This window comes from Phyllopteryx taeniolatus, chromosome 14 (genome assembly GCF_024500385.1).
Source record: "Phyllopteryx taeniolatus isolate TA_2022b chromosome 14, UOR_Ptae_1.2, whole genome shotgun sequence".
Lineage (NCBI taxonomy): Eukaryota > Metazoa > Chordata > Actinopteri > Syngnathiformes > Syngnathidae > Phyllopteryx > Phyllopteryx taeniolatus.
In genome coordinates, this window is record NC_084515.1 from 23910301 (window position 1) to 23927185 (window position 16885).

The 16885-nt window shown below is 40.4% G+C and overlaps 1 protein-coding gene across 2 annotated transcripts; it reads left to right on the forward strand.

Annotated features, from left to right (window-relative positions):
- The first annotated feature begins 248 nt into the window (after positions 1-248).
- Positions 249-16861, forward strand: LOC133488425 (CTD small phosphatase-like protein). 2 transcript variants are annotated; one of them, XM_061796232.1, is made up of 8 exons: positions 249-1017; positions 8988-9148; positions 9366-9398; positions 10121-10222; positions 11459-11515; positions 11837-11929; positions 12313-12498; positions 14381-16861. In XM_061796232.1, the coding sequence occupies exons 1-8, from the start codon at positions 942-944 to the stop codon at positions 14504-14506; spliced, it is 834 nt and encodes a 277-aa protein (XP_061652216.1). In that variant the 5' UTR covers positions 249-941; the 3' UTR covers positions 14507-16861. The 2 variants fall into 2 exon arrangements, with proteins under 2 accessions (XP_061652216.1, XP_061652218.1); XM_061796234.1 differs by lacking the exon at positions 9366-9398 and having other exon boundaries at positions 252-1017.
- Positions 16862-16885: the final 24 nt, after the last annotated feature.

Sequence of the window (16885 nt, forward strand, 5' to 3'; positions counted from 1 at the left end):
TTGTTGTTGTTTAACAACCTTCTGTGTGCTGTACTGATGAAACACCTGAATTCCCCCTCTGAGTATCATTAAAGGATGAGCTGATCTGATTTTACACACAAAATAAAATGCGGTATGATACAATTTTCAATTGCATCTCGAATGCAGTGCAAAGCTGTCGTATACAATGAGAGTGTTATGCAGAATGAGCAACGACAACTCGTTACAATAAGTCATTGACTGTGGTTATCATGTCACAAATACATTTGACAAGTTTAGGAACTGCAGCTCGAGAAGGCGGCGTGAGTTTCCAGCGACGTGGTTCAGCCCCTCGCAGAATCCACGACAGAAGCAAAGCGCCCCCCCCGCCCACTCCGAGTCCGTGCGGCCCGGCTTTAGATGCAACTCCAAATACATAACAAAAAAAAAAAAAAAAGAAAGAAAAAGAAGCCTCCATGTTGCACGGGGAATGTAGGGCTAGCACGGACTGCTCCAACTCGCTAATTTTACAGCGTCTTGCTTTCTTTTTGGGACAAAAATAACTCCTCAACAGCCTGTTTTCGACGCCGCAGCAGCCACGGACGCTTGCACATCATTATTTTTTTGTTTGGGGGGGCGATGATCGGAGCTTCACGGCTAACCCGCTAACCACAAGGCTAGTTGTTAACTTCTGCTCGGGGTATTCAACGTCGTTTTGTTTGACTTTTAAGCGGCTCGCTGTCGAGGTTATCCGCGAAAAGAATGTTATTTTGCACGCAGTTATAGATGACAGTCCTTAAGCGGCTTTTATTGACTACCGAGCTAGCTGGCTGGCTACCCCCGCTGCCACAACGCTTCGCCCGGGACGCTTGTGTGTCTTTTGTGGGCTACCTGATCTCCCTCGGCTTAAACAGCTAGCTAACGTTAGCTAGCTCCCCCGAGCAAGCGGGCTAATATTGCGGGAGTCTCGAAGCGGAATAACAATGGACCACATGTCCATAATAACCCAAGTTGCCAACCCCAAGGAGGAGGAAATAATATCTTTCAACCAGGAAAAAGGTAAGAAAAAGTGGGTGAACGAATGGACGTAACGGTAGCTAGCTTCGCTAACTACTTCTAAGCTGGTGGTGTTGGCGCAGCTACTTGCGCCCAACTGTACGTGAACATCATATCGTTAAGTTGAAAGCATAAGTAGTATTTGGACACAAACTCTTTCAGCAACAGGTTTATAAAGTGTTTAGGAACCAGTCACCCAGTATGGTCATCGCATAGTCGCCATGAAGGATACGCGAGTGTTGGGTCTCATCGTTGGTCAAATTTGACCCCTTTAACTCGAGTTAAAAGGTTGTTTGTTAACGGTGACGGTCCACTCTGCTCTTCAGAAGAAAAAAACAAACAAACACTTCCCATTATGACATGACAAGAATATATGAGAATCAATGGGAAAGGTTTGGGGAGGTTATTTTGTGGTCTGGTTGAAGGGTATTATTTCCTCCCCCTAAATCTAAAGTTATGCTAGTACGCTCTCAAATTATTTAGAAATGAAGTTGTTGGCTTTGATTGTTAATTGTCTTTGGCTTTAGCAGTATGCTTTTTTTTCTGAATAGAGACGCACATTTGACTTTATGGGGGAAATTAACAATCAATTGAAAAAGTATTTTGAATGAAATGAGAGAATCTCTGAATGTTCTGATTCTCTGTATGGATGCCACTGTTGTATTAAATGCAATAATGCTGCCTGGAGAAGTTGCCTAGGTGGACTTTGTTGTGGTTTATTTAGGGCTGCAGCTATCAAATATTTTAGTATTCGAGTATCCTACTAAAAATGTTATCGAATAATCGAGTCTTCGGATGAATTAGATTTTTGCTTGTTTAAGGACCAATTATGAATACAAGAAAAAATAAGCCATTTCACTTAAACACGAATAACCATTTGTTTTGTTTTGTTTTTTTAGAGAATGGACTGTTTTACTTCCTAAATTCATATTGAGCAACAAACAGTATTTTTATGTCAGGAAATATTTTCAGTGAGCCAAGAACAGAAATACATTCCAGTTTAACCCTAACATTTGCTCTTCTTAGCATTTCTTGTAAGTATTAAAAAAAAAAAAAACACAAGGCGTTCATTAAAAAAAAAAGGCATAAGGAACCTGTTGTACAACTTCCCTTGAGCAGCTAGCATTTTTGGATGTGATTATAATACAGAAGGTTTGTGGCTGTGTGTTTATTATCTAAGATCAGACTAAACTAAAATAGTGAAAATAAAGACACCACAATAGGAAACACAAATATTACCTTCATTATTTTTTCACAAACTTTGCCACTTACAAATCAATCAATAGCACCTCTGCTAGTTGCAGCCAAGTAATGCACTCCATTTTGCCTCCATAGATTCAAGATGTGGTGAAGCGACAATCAATTACACACAATCAACTGAATTGTTAATGATGGATTAATCAATCTTTTTGAAGGAAAGGAAAACCCCCCCCCCCCCACAAAAAAAAGTCAAACCGTGCACGTTCTGTCAAAGATTGTACATAAGATTGCTGAGGTTTATGATATGTTTACTGTGCACTCAGTCACCGATTTGTCTTTGCTTATCTACTCCAAATCACCTGACTTGTAGCCCATCCCAGCAGCTGTTCCAGAGGAATTTACCAGGTAGACCTCCTTCAATTGAACAGGCTCCAAGTTGTCTGGACAAAAACTGAGCACCTCTCCTGGGGGGGGGAGGAAAAAAAAACTGAGCTCCTCTACTGAATGTTATATGACATGTGGCAACATTAGTTGCCCAACAGCAGACTAACTATAGATCCCTGCCTTGTTGGCTCGTGCAACACTAACGTCAGGGCCAAGCTTAGCTTCTTAAAAAGATGACCATTGTCTTCGAAATGTTTCATTTGGGCTTAAAATTAGGGAAGGGACTTGATTGAAGTATGGGCTCACTGGGGTATTGTGGATTTTCTTTTGTCTTTGTTAAAATCTTGAATGTGAGAATGAAATAGCAGGAGGGTCAGCTATTTAAAGTTGTGACTCAACTCTTCTAGTGGTTCAAGCCTTCACGTGTGTATGACATGGAGTAGTGGCACTTACATCATGCCTCCAATCTCATGATATTATACACACACCTCCTACGCAGTAACAGGATTGCATAAGGATTGTGAAAATAGTTTAGGGTTTATTGGTGTTTTATTTTATTTATTTATTTATTTATTTGCCATCATAGATGTTTGTAAAATATGTTGGAATCTCTGAGGTTTAACTCATTCTGTTGGAGTCCACTAGTTCCAATTTTGTTGGGATTTAAAAACCATTCAGTCTCATAACGAAATAATGGAAATGGAAATAATCTGTTCCAAGGTCGAATTGTCACCATTAAAACTTAACTTGCATTTTAATATCCTTAACTGTCATACAAATGTAAAGGTTAGTGTAAGTTGAAATAGAAGTTCATATGTATAATAGGACGTAAACAGTAAAAGTAAAGCACTTAATTTTAACTTTTATGACAAAGGTCTAATGTTGCAGATGCGCTTCTTCCATCTCAATTTTTAGCATTTGTAATTATCTCGCTGGTGTAACAAGAAATTGACCATTGCAAAAACGACGCAGACGTAGGTCTGACTTACAGTCCCATCCAAAAGTATTGGAACAATTCCTTTGTTTTTGTTGTATACTGAAGACATTTGGGTTTCAGATCAAAAGATGAATAGACAAAAGTTCAGAATTCCAGATTTTATTGCATGGTATTTACATCTAGATGTGTTAAACAACTCAGGACAGAGCACCTTTTGTTTGAAGCCACCCACTTATGAAGTGAGCAAAAGTGTTGGAACATGTGACTGATGGGTGTTTCAAGTTGCCCAGGTGTTGCCTTTTAGATTGATGGCTTAAACATTAGAAGGTGCTTGTTTTTGGCTTTGGGTTTCACCTGTGAAAACTGCATTTGCTGTTAAACAAACTTGAAGACCAGAGAACTGTCTATGGGAGAAAAGCAAACCATTTTGAAGCTGCGAGAGGAGGGGAAATTGATCAGAGCTATTGCACAAACATTGGGCATAGCCAATACAAGGATTTGGAATGTCCTCGGGAGAAAAAAAAGAAAATACTGGTGTACTGAGCAACAAACATCGAACAGGTCGCCCAAGGGTATCAACAGCAATTGATGACAGAAACATAGTAAGAGCTGTGAAAAAACACCCAAAGACACAGCAGTCAGTGTCATCACTGCTAAACTCAACAGGGCAAGGGTGAAGGTATCACAATCGACTGTTCGAAGAAGACTTTGTGGGAGAAGAAATATACAGGCCATACCACAAGATGCAAATCACTCATCAGCAAAAAGAATTGGAAGGCCAGATTGGATTTTGCAAAGAAGTACAGAAATGAGGCACAAAAGTTTTGTGGACTGATGAAACCAAGATGAACCTCTACCAAAGTAATGGAAAGGCCTAAGTATGGAGAAAGAAATGATCTGCTTATGATCCAAAACACACAAGCTCATCTGTGAAGCATGGCGGAGGTAATGTCATGGCTTAGGCTTGGATGGCTGCTTCTGCAACAGGCTAACTATTTTTATTGATGATGTAACTCATGATGGTAGCAGCAGAATGAATTCTGTCTACAAAAAACAAATTCAGTCTAGAAAACCATTTTGACTGGCAATTTACAGAAAAATGCCTCCAAACTAATCAGGACAAGCTTCATCATGCAACAAAACAATGACCCAAAACACACTGCCAGCAAAACAAAGGACTTCATCAGATGGAAAAAGTGAAAGGTCTGAGACTGGCCAAGTGAATCACTGGACCTTAACCCAATAGAGCATGCATTTTACCTCCTGAAGAGGAGACTGAAAGGAGAAAACCCCAGAAAAAAAACCTGAAGTGAAAGAGGCTGTAGTAAAGGCCTGGAAAAACATTTCGAATGAAGAATGCAACAGTCTGGTGAAGTCAACGGGTCGCAGGCTTGATGCAGTTATTGTAAGTAAGTGTTATGCCACCAAATATTAAATGTTATTCATTTTAAGTTAATTTGACAATGTCTGTTCCAATACCTTTGCTCACTTGAAAAGTGGTTGGCTTCAAACAAAAGGTGCCCTGTCCTGAGTTGTTTAACACATCTAGATGTAAATAATAGGCTTTACACAATCAGGCTTTTTGAGGCCGATCACCGAACAGAGAGTTAAAAAAACGATAACCGATCCGATCACAAGATGGAGCAATGTGTCTATTTAAATGACTTGTTCATTTACTGTATATACTTGTGTACTTAATTGCTCAAAAAGCTATATTTACAATAAATAATGCATCTTTTTTCATCTATTTATGCCAGTGAGGCATAATGAAAGACTGAACAAATGAATGGTCTTCTATTAGATGGCAGGAAGTACATACAGTAATTAATATATCCACTTTTTGTGACATTTTTCTTTGTTCGTGTGCCGTGCAATTTTTCAGTTGTAAAAGATGTGTCTTGGCTCCATAAAGGTTGGAAATCACTGCTTTAGTCAGATTATGTATGCTAATCATCCATCCTTCCATCCATTTTCTGAGCCGCTTATCCTCACAAGGGTCGCGGGAGTGCTGGAGCCTATCCCAGCTATCATCGGGCAGGAGGCGGGGTACACCCTGAACTGGTTGCCAGCCAATCGCAGGGCACATAGAAACAAACAATCATTCACACTCACAGTCACACCTATGGGCAATTTAGAGTCTTCAATTAACCAACCATGCATGTTTTTGGGATGTGGGAGGAAACCGGTGTGCCCGGAGAAAACCCACGCAGGCACGGACGGGGAGAACATGCAAACTCCACACAGACGGGGCCAGGGATTGAACCCCGGTCCTCAGAACTGTGAGGCAGACGCTCTAACCAGTCGTTCACCGTATTCTAATCAGTCAGGTCAAATCAACATTACAACATGACAGAAATAATGGGCGCTAATTTACTGGAATTCCATCCATCCATACATTTTCTGAGCCGCTTCTCCTCGCTAGGGTCGCGGGCATGCTGGAGCCTATCCCAGCTATAATCGGGCAGGAGGCGGGGTACACCCTGAACTGGTTGCCAGCCAATCGCAGGGCACATACAAACAAACAACCGTTCGCACTCACATTCACACCTACGGGCAATTTAGAGTCTCCAATTCATGCATGTCTTTTGGGATGTGGGAGGAAAACGGAGTGCCCAGAGAAAACCTTACTGGAATGAAATTACTTTATTGTAATTAAATTATACTTAACACACAACAAACCTTCCAATAACGCAATCTATTATTGTTGTCTTCGGCATGGTAACGAGTGTATCCAGTCGCATTTGAGTTGACAAGATGAAGCCCAGTGATTGTAAAAAAATGGTCTGATCAGATTACGGTGTATTTTAGTAGTGTGGTATTAATCGATATATTGCAATAATTGCAATGTAAACATGCTGTTGTGCCTGTGAGTTCACTTGACCCATGTTTTATTTTTGTCTATTTTCTAGCTTTTTACACTCCTTGTTGAGACTGGTCCTTCTATTGGAATAATTAACAAAAAAAAAAGCCACAAAATGCCAAACCAAGCAAAACCAATGCTCAGAGCTAATCCTTTGAAGCTCTGAACTAAAGTCTGGTGAGATTCGCTAAGACAAGTTATGTGGTATTGCTACTTTAGCATCAAGTTTAATTTTATATTTTGGAGAAAATTTGTTGTGCCAAATTGTTCTCAACTTTAAACCCACTTTTCTTTGAAAAGGACTTTTATTATTTAATGGAATTTGCTCTTGTGAGTTGTAGTTAAAGATGAACCGAAGTCATTTACATGTTTTGTATCGCCAGTGGGTACTGAAAAGTTTTCAGACTCCCTTAAATTCTTCACTCTGTTATATTGCAGCCATTTGTTAAAATCATTTGTTAATTGTCACTGTCTTATTCATAATAAACTGCACCCAGTTCTACAAGTATAGCATGCAGTTAGCCATCAAACTATGAGCACAACTCAAAAAAATACATATTCCCTTAAGTGTAATGTGTTTTGTGTTATTTGGGCTTCAGTTGGTCGTCAGTCACAGAGTTGCTGGCTGCACGTCGTCGCAGGGGGAGGAGGAGGAAGGACAAAAATTAATCCAGGGGGACCAGTGCACGTGGTGCAGCTGTGGCCGCCTATGGTGCACCGTTCTGCACTTGAAGATTTGCAGTGTTGTTCATACATGTCGTTAACCCAATTAGAATGCTTCATGATTGCCATGAAGTTCTTAACAGCTGGCAATGTGGAAGTAATTACATTTGTTGCCAAAGCTATAGGATGTGTTGTCATACAAGTGTTGAATTGCATGCAACATAACAGTAGAATTTTCCATTCACAGTTAGTGGCTCAACATATTAACAGTTTTAAGGTGTTTGACTCTGTTGCTACAGGAAACAAACGCTACAGACACATAGTGGAAATGGCATATGGGATATTTTCTTTGAAATTAACCTTTAAACTGATTTATTTAAAAAAGTTTTACTTGCGCAGACATTTTTTTAGGTCGGGTTTGCTCTATTTGTAACAGTCTCTCGGGTCTGGTGTGAGAGTCCCAGTGCACTGGTCAATTTTTGTGACAAGTCAGAGTTACATTATTCCTCATGCAGTAATAATGCTAAAATGGGCTGCTTGTGTTGATATGGCTGAAACGTTGTAAGACTCATGGAGTGGGTGAAGTACCGTAATTTCTCTTTTATTATGCGCACCCATGTATAATACGCACCCCCAAAGTTGACCTCAAAATTCTGGAAAACCCTTCTACCTATGTATAATGCATTTTTACAATGTATGATTTTGCTTCTACCCATATGATCAAAACATGAAGTACTATCTGTGAAATAGTATCTGTATATTGTTAGTTTTTTCAAATAATTATTCTTGTTAAGCACTTCATTTGAACACGTAATACATTCTTTTTATTTACTTGCTCTTATTTTGAAATTCACAGCCCTACTTTAGTAAATGAGAAAACACAGTTGTGCTCATACGTTTGATTACCCAGGCAGAATTTTTGAGATGGGTACAATTCTTTAAAGAAAACATGAAGGGCCAGGATGGCACGGTGGACGATTGGTTAGCACCTCTGCCTAACAGTTTTGAGGACAGAGGTTCAAATCCCGGCCCCACCTGTGTGGAGTTTGCATGTTCTCCCCGTGGCTGCGCGGGTTTTCTCCGGGCACTCCGGTTTCCTCCCACATCCCAAAAACCTGCATGGTAGGTTCAATGAAGACTCCTCAATAGCCTGTAGTTGTGAATGTGAGTGCGAATAGTGACTATATAGTGTATATATATATAGTGTATACATACGTGTGTGTGTGTGTGTGTGTATATATATATATATATATATATATATATATATATATAGTGTATACATACGTGTGTGTGTGTATGTATACATACGTATATATATATATATATATATATATATATATATAGTGTGTACATACGTGTGTATATATATATATATATATATATATATCAATTTTCTTTACCGCTTATCCTCACGCGGGTCGCGGGCTGCTGGAGCCTATCCCGGCTATCTTCGGGCGGGAGGCGGGGTACACCCTGAACCGGTCGCCAGCCTATCGCAGGGCACATTGAAACAGCCAACCATTCGCACTCACATTTCGCATCTATGGTGAAATGTGAAAGCCAAATATGTATATGGTTGTTATATTTATGTTAGGACATTTGGTAATTGGCGGCATGGTGGTTAGCACGTCTGCCTTACAGCTCTGAGGCCCGGGGTTCAAATCCAGTCCTCGCCTGTGTGGAGTTTGCATTTTCTATATGTGTGGGCCACAAAAAAGGATGTGGCTGACTGGAGCTGGACCCCCGGGCAACACATACTATACAGTGTGCAGTAATTCAGAATAGCGGAAATTTGGTGGTTATTGAAGGATAAGTGGCTTGTGTTCAAGCCATCGGTCATGAATTTAACACACAGATGCATGTTATGACGGTTTGGTTTCGATTTTCTTCACTAAACACCCTTTCCTCTCCTCTTTTCTGTGTCGATAGCTTCCCAGCCCAACAGCGGTCTAAAGAAGCAGAGGAGCCGGAGCATCTTCAGCACATTCTTCTGCTGCTTCCGCAATTACAATGTGGAGCCGCCCGCCACCAATAGCAGCACAGCTACCCTGCCTCCACCTCCACCTGAGGAGAACGGATCACCACCGAAGGTGAGCCCTTGTGCAGATAACCCCTTGTACATATTAACGCTCCCATTTTTGTCTACTATATATATATATATATTATTTTTGTTTTTGTTTTTTGTTTTTTTGTTTTGTTTTTTTAAAGTGTGTATGTGTGACTCTGTTTGTGTTTTCTTCATCTTCATGGACCTTTTTTTTTGTCCCTTTACCCCACCCCCTCATTTTGTACACGTGTCTGTTGTAGTGTGACCAGATCGAGGTCCTCCCTGTCCCTAGTGTATGTATTGCCTTTTTTCTTTCCCTTTGCATGAAGCCCTGTGTGGGCCGGTGCTGGCACGTTTGGGCCTGTGTGGGCTCCAGCTCTCCTCGGAGAGCCTTGGCTCTGCTGCTACGCTGCAATTCATTATCAGCCCAAAAGTGCGATTGTCAATACAGGTGTTTAAGGAAATCCATTTACAGTATGCTTTACTATTGAGGTTTGTCAGGTGAGATCCATCAAGTAAGCTATTTAGATGTGATGGTGCTCTCATCAGTGCACCAATAAATGTGCACACAAGCAACCGTTTGAAACTCAAATTATCCAGATGGACTAATAGCCTTTTCTTCAAGAGTAGAGGGTTGTTTGTAGAGTAGCAGCATAATCATCGCCATCAGCTAACATCTGCATGGCCTTTTTCAGTGATCATATTTAAAAGGTTTCATTAAATCTCCTTTGAGCTAAACATTTTTGGGAATTTAACACAGACCTCCCCCCTCAAAGTGTAGTTGTCTTTGCAAGAATGATATTCAACAACATATTGTATATCTGCAGTGTGTCACACCATTTCAGATCTGTTAAATTGATAATGATGCTAGTGGCATTTCTGCTCAGGGGTGCACATTAAACATTTGACACAAATTATCTGTTGCCTGTTTTGCATCTGCTCGTCTCTTTTTGGGTCACTCACCAACTACCCCCTCTAAGTAAATCGGTTGTTGTCCGTCTTGTGTTCCACACAGCCACCAGCCAAATACCTCCTACCAGAGATGAAAATATCGGACTACGGTAAAAAGTGCGTTGTGATCGACTTGGATGAAACGCTTGTCCACAGCTCATTTAAGGTAAGACCAAAATTCAAACTAAAGTTTAGTTTCCATGGTATGTATGCACATTCACCGACCAGACACAACATCGCGAACACATGCACAATATTAGGCTTTACACGATCAGGATTTTTGGGGCCGATCAGCGAGTTTAATAAACCGATAACCGAACACCGATCCGATCACAAGATGGAGAAATGTGTCTATTTAAATGACCTTTTCATTTACTGTATATACTTGTGTACTTAATTACTCTAAAATAATATATTTACAATAAATGTATCTTTGTTCATCTATTTATGCCAGTGAGGCATAGTGACAGCCAGAACAAATAAATGGTATTCTATTAGATGGCAGGAAGTACATAAAGTAATTAATGTATCCACCTTTTGTGACATTTTTGTTTGTTGGTGTGCCGTTAGATTTTTCAATTGTAAAATATGTTCCTTGGCTCCATAAAGACACTACAAAGACAAGATATTTAATGTTCAAACTGATAAACGTTATTGTTTTTAGCAAATAATAATTAACTTCGAATTCTTTGCTGCATAGTGCAATCGTCAAAGAGCAAATTTGTCTTTTTTGAATTTTGAATCACCTTTTATTGTCATGAACATGCATGCATGCACATGAAATTTGTTCTCTGCATTTAACCCATCACAGTGAACACATGTTAGTGGAATACACTGGAGCAGGGGGTAGCTGAAGCACCCGGGGAGCATTTAGGGGTATCAATGGGGGATGTTGGCGGATGGTCCAGTCGGGGTCTTGAACCTAGGTCCCCCACGGTGGCAGGCGATGATCTTAACCTTGCTCGATGTACTAAAAACGTTTTTTCCACGTGGTGGACTTGCTTCTTTGCCATTTTTTGTTAAGATAAGCACGCCCTGCACAACACCTCGTGTTTATATTGGTCAGAGCATAATTTATTCATTCTTACACTATAGCTAATACCCTAATACCCCCAAATAATTGTGTTAGTCCATTCGGTCACTGTCTAAACCAAGCTTGGCGAGCAGCAGGATGCGCTTTAGTCACAACAAAGGAAATATTACAATCCTGATTTGTCCCTCTTTGGTAAGACAAAAAGAAGGATTTGACAGTGGGAGGAAAGGAACAACCAGGGTTGAAGTATTATACATATAATAAAGGTGTAAGAATTGTTTGTCTGCTGGTCTTGTACTGAAATTGTACTGTGTTACAGTACATTTATAAATGGTTTGGGGCTCATGTGCTGTTTTGTTCTGCTTACAGCCAATCAGCAATGCAGATTTTATTGTTCCAGTGGAGATTGATGGCACTGTTCATCAGGTAATACACTCACGGTGACATGTTATTTTTTGGTTTGAGGCGAGAGTGCCTTGTTTGTGCCTACGGGAAGATCCAGAAGAAATGGTTGTTATCTGATTCAAGTAATCCAGGATAGGCTGTGTTTATCCTGGTTGGCCTATTCATGATTACTTGCACTAGGTGGCAGCCTCGCATTCAAAAAGGGAGTGGACGACATCTCAACTGTGAGTGACAGTGGCTTCTGTTTTCTCGGACGGTCTCTGAAAACCTCTGACGTTTTTGCGATAATTAAGCAGTAGTAGCTTCCTCCTTGTGTGATACTAACGCTTCACCTTCATGCAGGTGTATGTGCTGAAACGACCCCATGTGGACGAGTTTCTTCAAAAGATGGGAGAGCTGTTCGAATGTGTGCTCTTCACAGCCAGTCTTGCAAAGGTGCGTTGAGACCAGAGACATTACTGCCTTGGCTTTTACTTACAAGTTGAGGATTGTCCTTTTCTTTTGCCCTCTCAAACGTTTACACTTCTTCTTCTTTTCTGTCTGTTTGCCAGTTGTAAGTGGGTAAGTGTTATGCGTGGGGGGAAAAAATAAATGTGAAACTCTAGATCTGTTCCAGAATATTACAGATGTGAACCCTCTTCTGTGAAGACATAGACAAAGTGTACTTTGTGTCCTCTAGCTATTGTCTGTGTGTAGCATTTCAGGCATATGGCTGAGTAGTGAAGCTGTTTTATGAAAGTTAGGTGACTTCAGGACATGGCTAATATTTGCCTTCCCAGCATACTAACAGCATGTTTGTTTTCATGTGGCTTGGATAGTATGCGGACCCTGTGGCAGACCTACTGGACCAGTGGGGCGTGTTCAGAGCGCGACTCTTCAGAGAGTCCTGCGTGTTCCATAGAGGGAACTATGTAAAGGACCTCAGCCGGCTGGGTCGCGAGCTCAGCAACGTCATCATTGTTGACAACTCGCCCGCATCTTACATTTTTCACCCAGAAAATGCTGTGAGTTGATTTCATGGTTGGCACCTCAACCGTTATGCATTGTTTTAAATAGTATGCCACTTGTGGATTTTTTTTTTCTCCTTACAATGACTTAATAGTTCAAGCCTAAGAATTTAGTTAAAAATACATCTGCAAACAGTAATTTCTGGTTGTAACCATGTCAAACTAAAAAAATAAGCCTCTCATTCAACCAGCAGCAACATGCTGCTTTTACAGCCGAGACCGATCAAACAGTTGTTTGCACCGAGAAAAAAAAAGACTTGTGGTTGCAGTCGAGAACAACTAAAGATAAAGTTACAAAAAACAACACAGTTTTACCACTTTAACAGATGATTGAATATTTTGTCTTGAAGCAACTGAGGCAAAAGGGAGTGCAGTACTTGGCTCAAACCAGCAGAGCAGAGTCTTATTTAGTTTGCTGTCTCAAGAACATGACATGGAATCAAAATAGAAGTTCAGAACAATGAGAGTGATTCTCCCAAACCATTAATCCAATTTTTTTTTTATAGCGCTTGTCCTCATTGAGTCCGAGAGTGAGCTGGAGCCTATTACAGCTGACTTTGAGCGAGAGGCGGGGTACAACCTCGGCCGGTCACTAGCCAATCACACACACTCGCACTCACAGTCAAGACCTACAGACAATTTTCAGCAGGAGAAAAAAAAGTTTGGGAATTTCTTTAATTTCTGCATAAACTAGTCATAAAATGTAGTCTGATCTTAATCAAAATCACAAGAATAAACAGACTGATAAACCCCATACCATCCAAACAATTATTTTTTAAATATTTTTTAGAGCATACCTTAAACATTCACAGGACAGGACATTGACTGGGCCACTCTGGAACACCTATTTTTTTCTTCTGAAGTCATTCTGTTTTTGATTTGCTTCTGTGTTTTGGATCATTGTGTTGCAACACCCATACTCTTCAACTGTTGGATGTATGGCCTCACGTTCATCCGCAAGACGACATGATAAACTTGTGAATACATTTTTCCATTGATGATAGCAAGCTGTCCAGGCCCTGAGGAGGCAAAGCACACCCATACCATTATGCTCCCGTCCCTACGCTTCACAGTTATGACAAGTTTTTGATGTTTGTGTGCTATGCCGTTTTTCCTCCACACATGACGCTGTGTGTTCCTCACAAACAATTCAACTTTGGTTTCCTCCTAGGTGTTCTCCCATGAATCCCATTCTTGTTTAATGTTTTACATTTGGTAGCTTTGTCAACAGAGATGTTGACAAAGTGAGTTTTGTAAGTCTTCAACTCACACTCTAGGTTTCTTTTATATCTCATTGAGCATTCTGTTCCGTGCTCTTGCAGTCATCTTTACAAGATGGCCGCACTTTAGAAGAAAAGCAACAGTGCTGAACTTTCTCCATTTATAGACAATTTGTCTAACTGTGGAATGATGAACATCAAGACTTTTAGAGACCTTTTACAGATTCATACACATTTATAAATAAAGTCCTGGCCTCAATCTGATTGAGATACTGTAGCATGACCCCAAGAACACAGAAATCCCAGGAATCTTAGCTGAACTGCAACAGTTTTATAGAGAAGAATCTGTTTAAAATTCATAGTGACCGTTGTGCAGGTCTGATCTGCAACTTTGGTGGAAGTTATTGTGGCCAAAGAAGGGTAAACCAGTTCTTAAATCCAAGGGTTCTCTTACATTTCCTCCCTGTCCTGTGAATGTTTGCATTGTTATGATCTATACAAATAGGAAATATTTGTGTGTGTGTGTGTGTGTGGTATTAGTGTAAGCACACTGTTTATTCTTGAGATTTAGATGATCAGACCACATTTTATGACCAGTTTGTTTAAGGTGGTACTTTGTGTAAAATCTTTGAGAACTGCTACTCTAATTGTCTCCCCAGGTCCCAGTCCAGTCGTGGTTTGATGACATGAATGACACAGAATTGCTGGACTTGCTGCCTTTCTTTGAGGGACTCAGCAAAGAAGATGAGGTTTACGGGGTCCTCCAGAATCTGAGAGGCAGGTAGCAGGACCCAGAGAAACTGTGCTGTCCAGCCTCCTCCTCCGACCTATGCCCGCATTCAACTTTCTCTCTCCAGCACGTCTCATGACTGAGGTGCTGCGGAGTCCCAGGATTCTGTTCCCCCAACACTGCTCTCATCTCCTGGTGACTGGATGCCTTCAGAGTGCCATCCTAAATGATAAGAAATATACTTAACCCAGGAGCACTGTGTTTAAAAACAAACAAAACAAAACAAGAAGCTATGAGGTTGACACTATTGGGGACAAAATGCTAAGAGGAATGAACTCTGGTCTTTATTTTCAAACCAACAAAGTTTTACTATTTGGTTAAGTGCTTCAAACCAAAAAAAAAACCAACCTCTTTTGTCTGAAACGTCTTATGTGGTGCCGCACAAAGGTCAGAAAAGATTTTTTTTGACCTTGTGTTGTTGCTATGCAGGCAGTCTGTGGTCATGGAAAGGACTAGACTTTTCTTACTGAATGAAGTGCCTTGTGTGAGTGTTGTTTCTATGGGGAACTACAATATTTTCTACATGGCATAGTCCCTGAGTACTCCAGTCGTCACACATATGCTTACAAGTGGACACAGAAGTATCTTTATATCATATTTTTTCCTGTTTTTTTTTTTTAATCATCAAACATTTTCTTGTTCTTTTTTTGTTTGTTTCTGAATGCCCGTGCCATTACATAGACGTGACTTTGTTTCTGCTCTCACTGTACTACATAGTTGATTTGTTTTAGGCAAAGTTTGCAACTGTAAACCTTATTACCCCAGCTTCAAGTTATCTTCCTTTTTTTGTGGTTTTAATCTTGAAACTCCGATAAAATGTGCCATTTATTCTTTTGGTTGCTCCCCTTTTATTAGTTGCCAAACTATGAACTACTTTTTTTAATGGGCTTATGTTAAACAGGTGTTCATCTAATACTTAGTATTGCATTAGAGGTTTTATTCATTTTAATAGCTGTCAAATGAATACTTATGTGTTTAATATTCTATGGTTTGTGATAGTTTTGTGCTTGTCAATGTCAGCATTTAGCCCACATTTGAATCCTTATTTTGCACATCGGTGCAGCTTCATCCACAGGGTGTATTTTTTTTTCCCTCCCACTCTTCTCTCTTCCTTCTCTCCAGAATTGTACACAGTTGGGTCAAGTGCCATACTCTCCCCCCCCCCCAATTCCCTCTAGTATAGTGTCAGCCCTGGACTGATCACACACTTTTCTTCCTGGTCAAGTTAGTGAAATTGGGGCCTAGCGCATCACTCGTCGAGGTGTGTGTGTTTTTCTGTGCGTGTGGCGTTTACCTTCAGAGACTCTTTTGAACTGCTCTTCACCTCAGTGCCTGTTTGAGAGGAGCCACGCAAACTGAATGCCGCAACATTTGCTACCATGGCAATAACTTTTTTTTTTTTTTTTTTTTTGGGGAGGGAGCATATTTGGGGTGTATATATCTGGTCATCCCAAATTGCCTTCATAACACCCTGTACAAGTTTGGTTGGGCTGACCCATGCAATTCTCACAGTGCTGTTCAGGTATCATGAACAAGTTTTCATATAACTCTGTGGTTATACCATTTATTAGAAGGGGGGGGGGGGGGGGAAGTTCCCACATAATGACAGAATTTGTGCTGTTGTTGCAACAGCAGCCAAGCAAAAATTGTCTTTAATTGCTACAGTATTCGGCCTTCCAAACCTTAAGATGGCTGACTGTGTCAGGACATCAAAACGTCCCACATGAATTTTTAAGGTAACAGGCTGCTGCTGTTCCTCCATTCATTTTCTCTTTCGCAACAGCATTTGACTTGTTTGTGATGGCAGTGAGTGTTTGGTTCAGGATGGTTTCAGTGCAACGTCCTTTTTCTAAGACTATTCTCAACCTGCGGATGATTTTCTTGCTCTGAAAAATGTTTGTATAATTGTGATATTTTTCTACCTTTTATTGCCAGTATTCGGTTGAAAAAGTTGCATCGTATTCGTAATCCCCTCAACCGCCCCCAACTCTGCCTCAACCTTATTTGATCTTTCTTGCCTGTGGTGAGACTTCTCAGTCAGGTCTTTTCTTTCCTATTCAGGGGACGTGTGTTGTGTGTGCATGTGTGCTTACTGGTTTTCTTTTTGGGCATCAACCTCACTTAAAAAAATATTCATCAGCAATTGGTTTGAGTTTAACACCAAAGTTCTGAAAACACTTGATTTCACTGTGCTTACGTTCTTTGGTCGGTGTAGTTTTACAGGGATGGTTGAATTCGCACTTTGTTTAAACACTTCAGTTCTTGTTGGGTAAGAGTGTGTATTGTCAGTCAACCTGAGCATTTTTTTTCTTCTTTTTCTTTCCATAATAAAATGCTTCATTGAAACATGTTTTTCCCACGTCTGAATGTTGAG

Coding starts and splice junctions, on each gene's coding strand:
- LOC133488425 (XM_061796232.1), top strand. CDS start 942: ATGGACCACATGTCCATAATAACCCAAGTTGCCAACCCCAAGGAGGAG. Junction 9,149..9,365: donor AGAACGGATCACCACCGAAG/GTGAGCCCTTGT, acceptor TGTCTGTTGTAG/TGTGACCAGATCGAGGTCCT. Junction 11,516..11,836: donor TTGATGGCACTGTTCATCAG/GTAATACACTCA, acceptor ACCTTCATGCAG/GTGTATGTGCTGAAACGACC.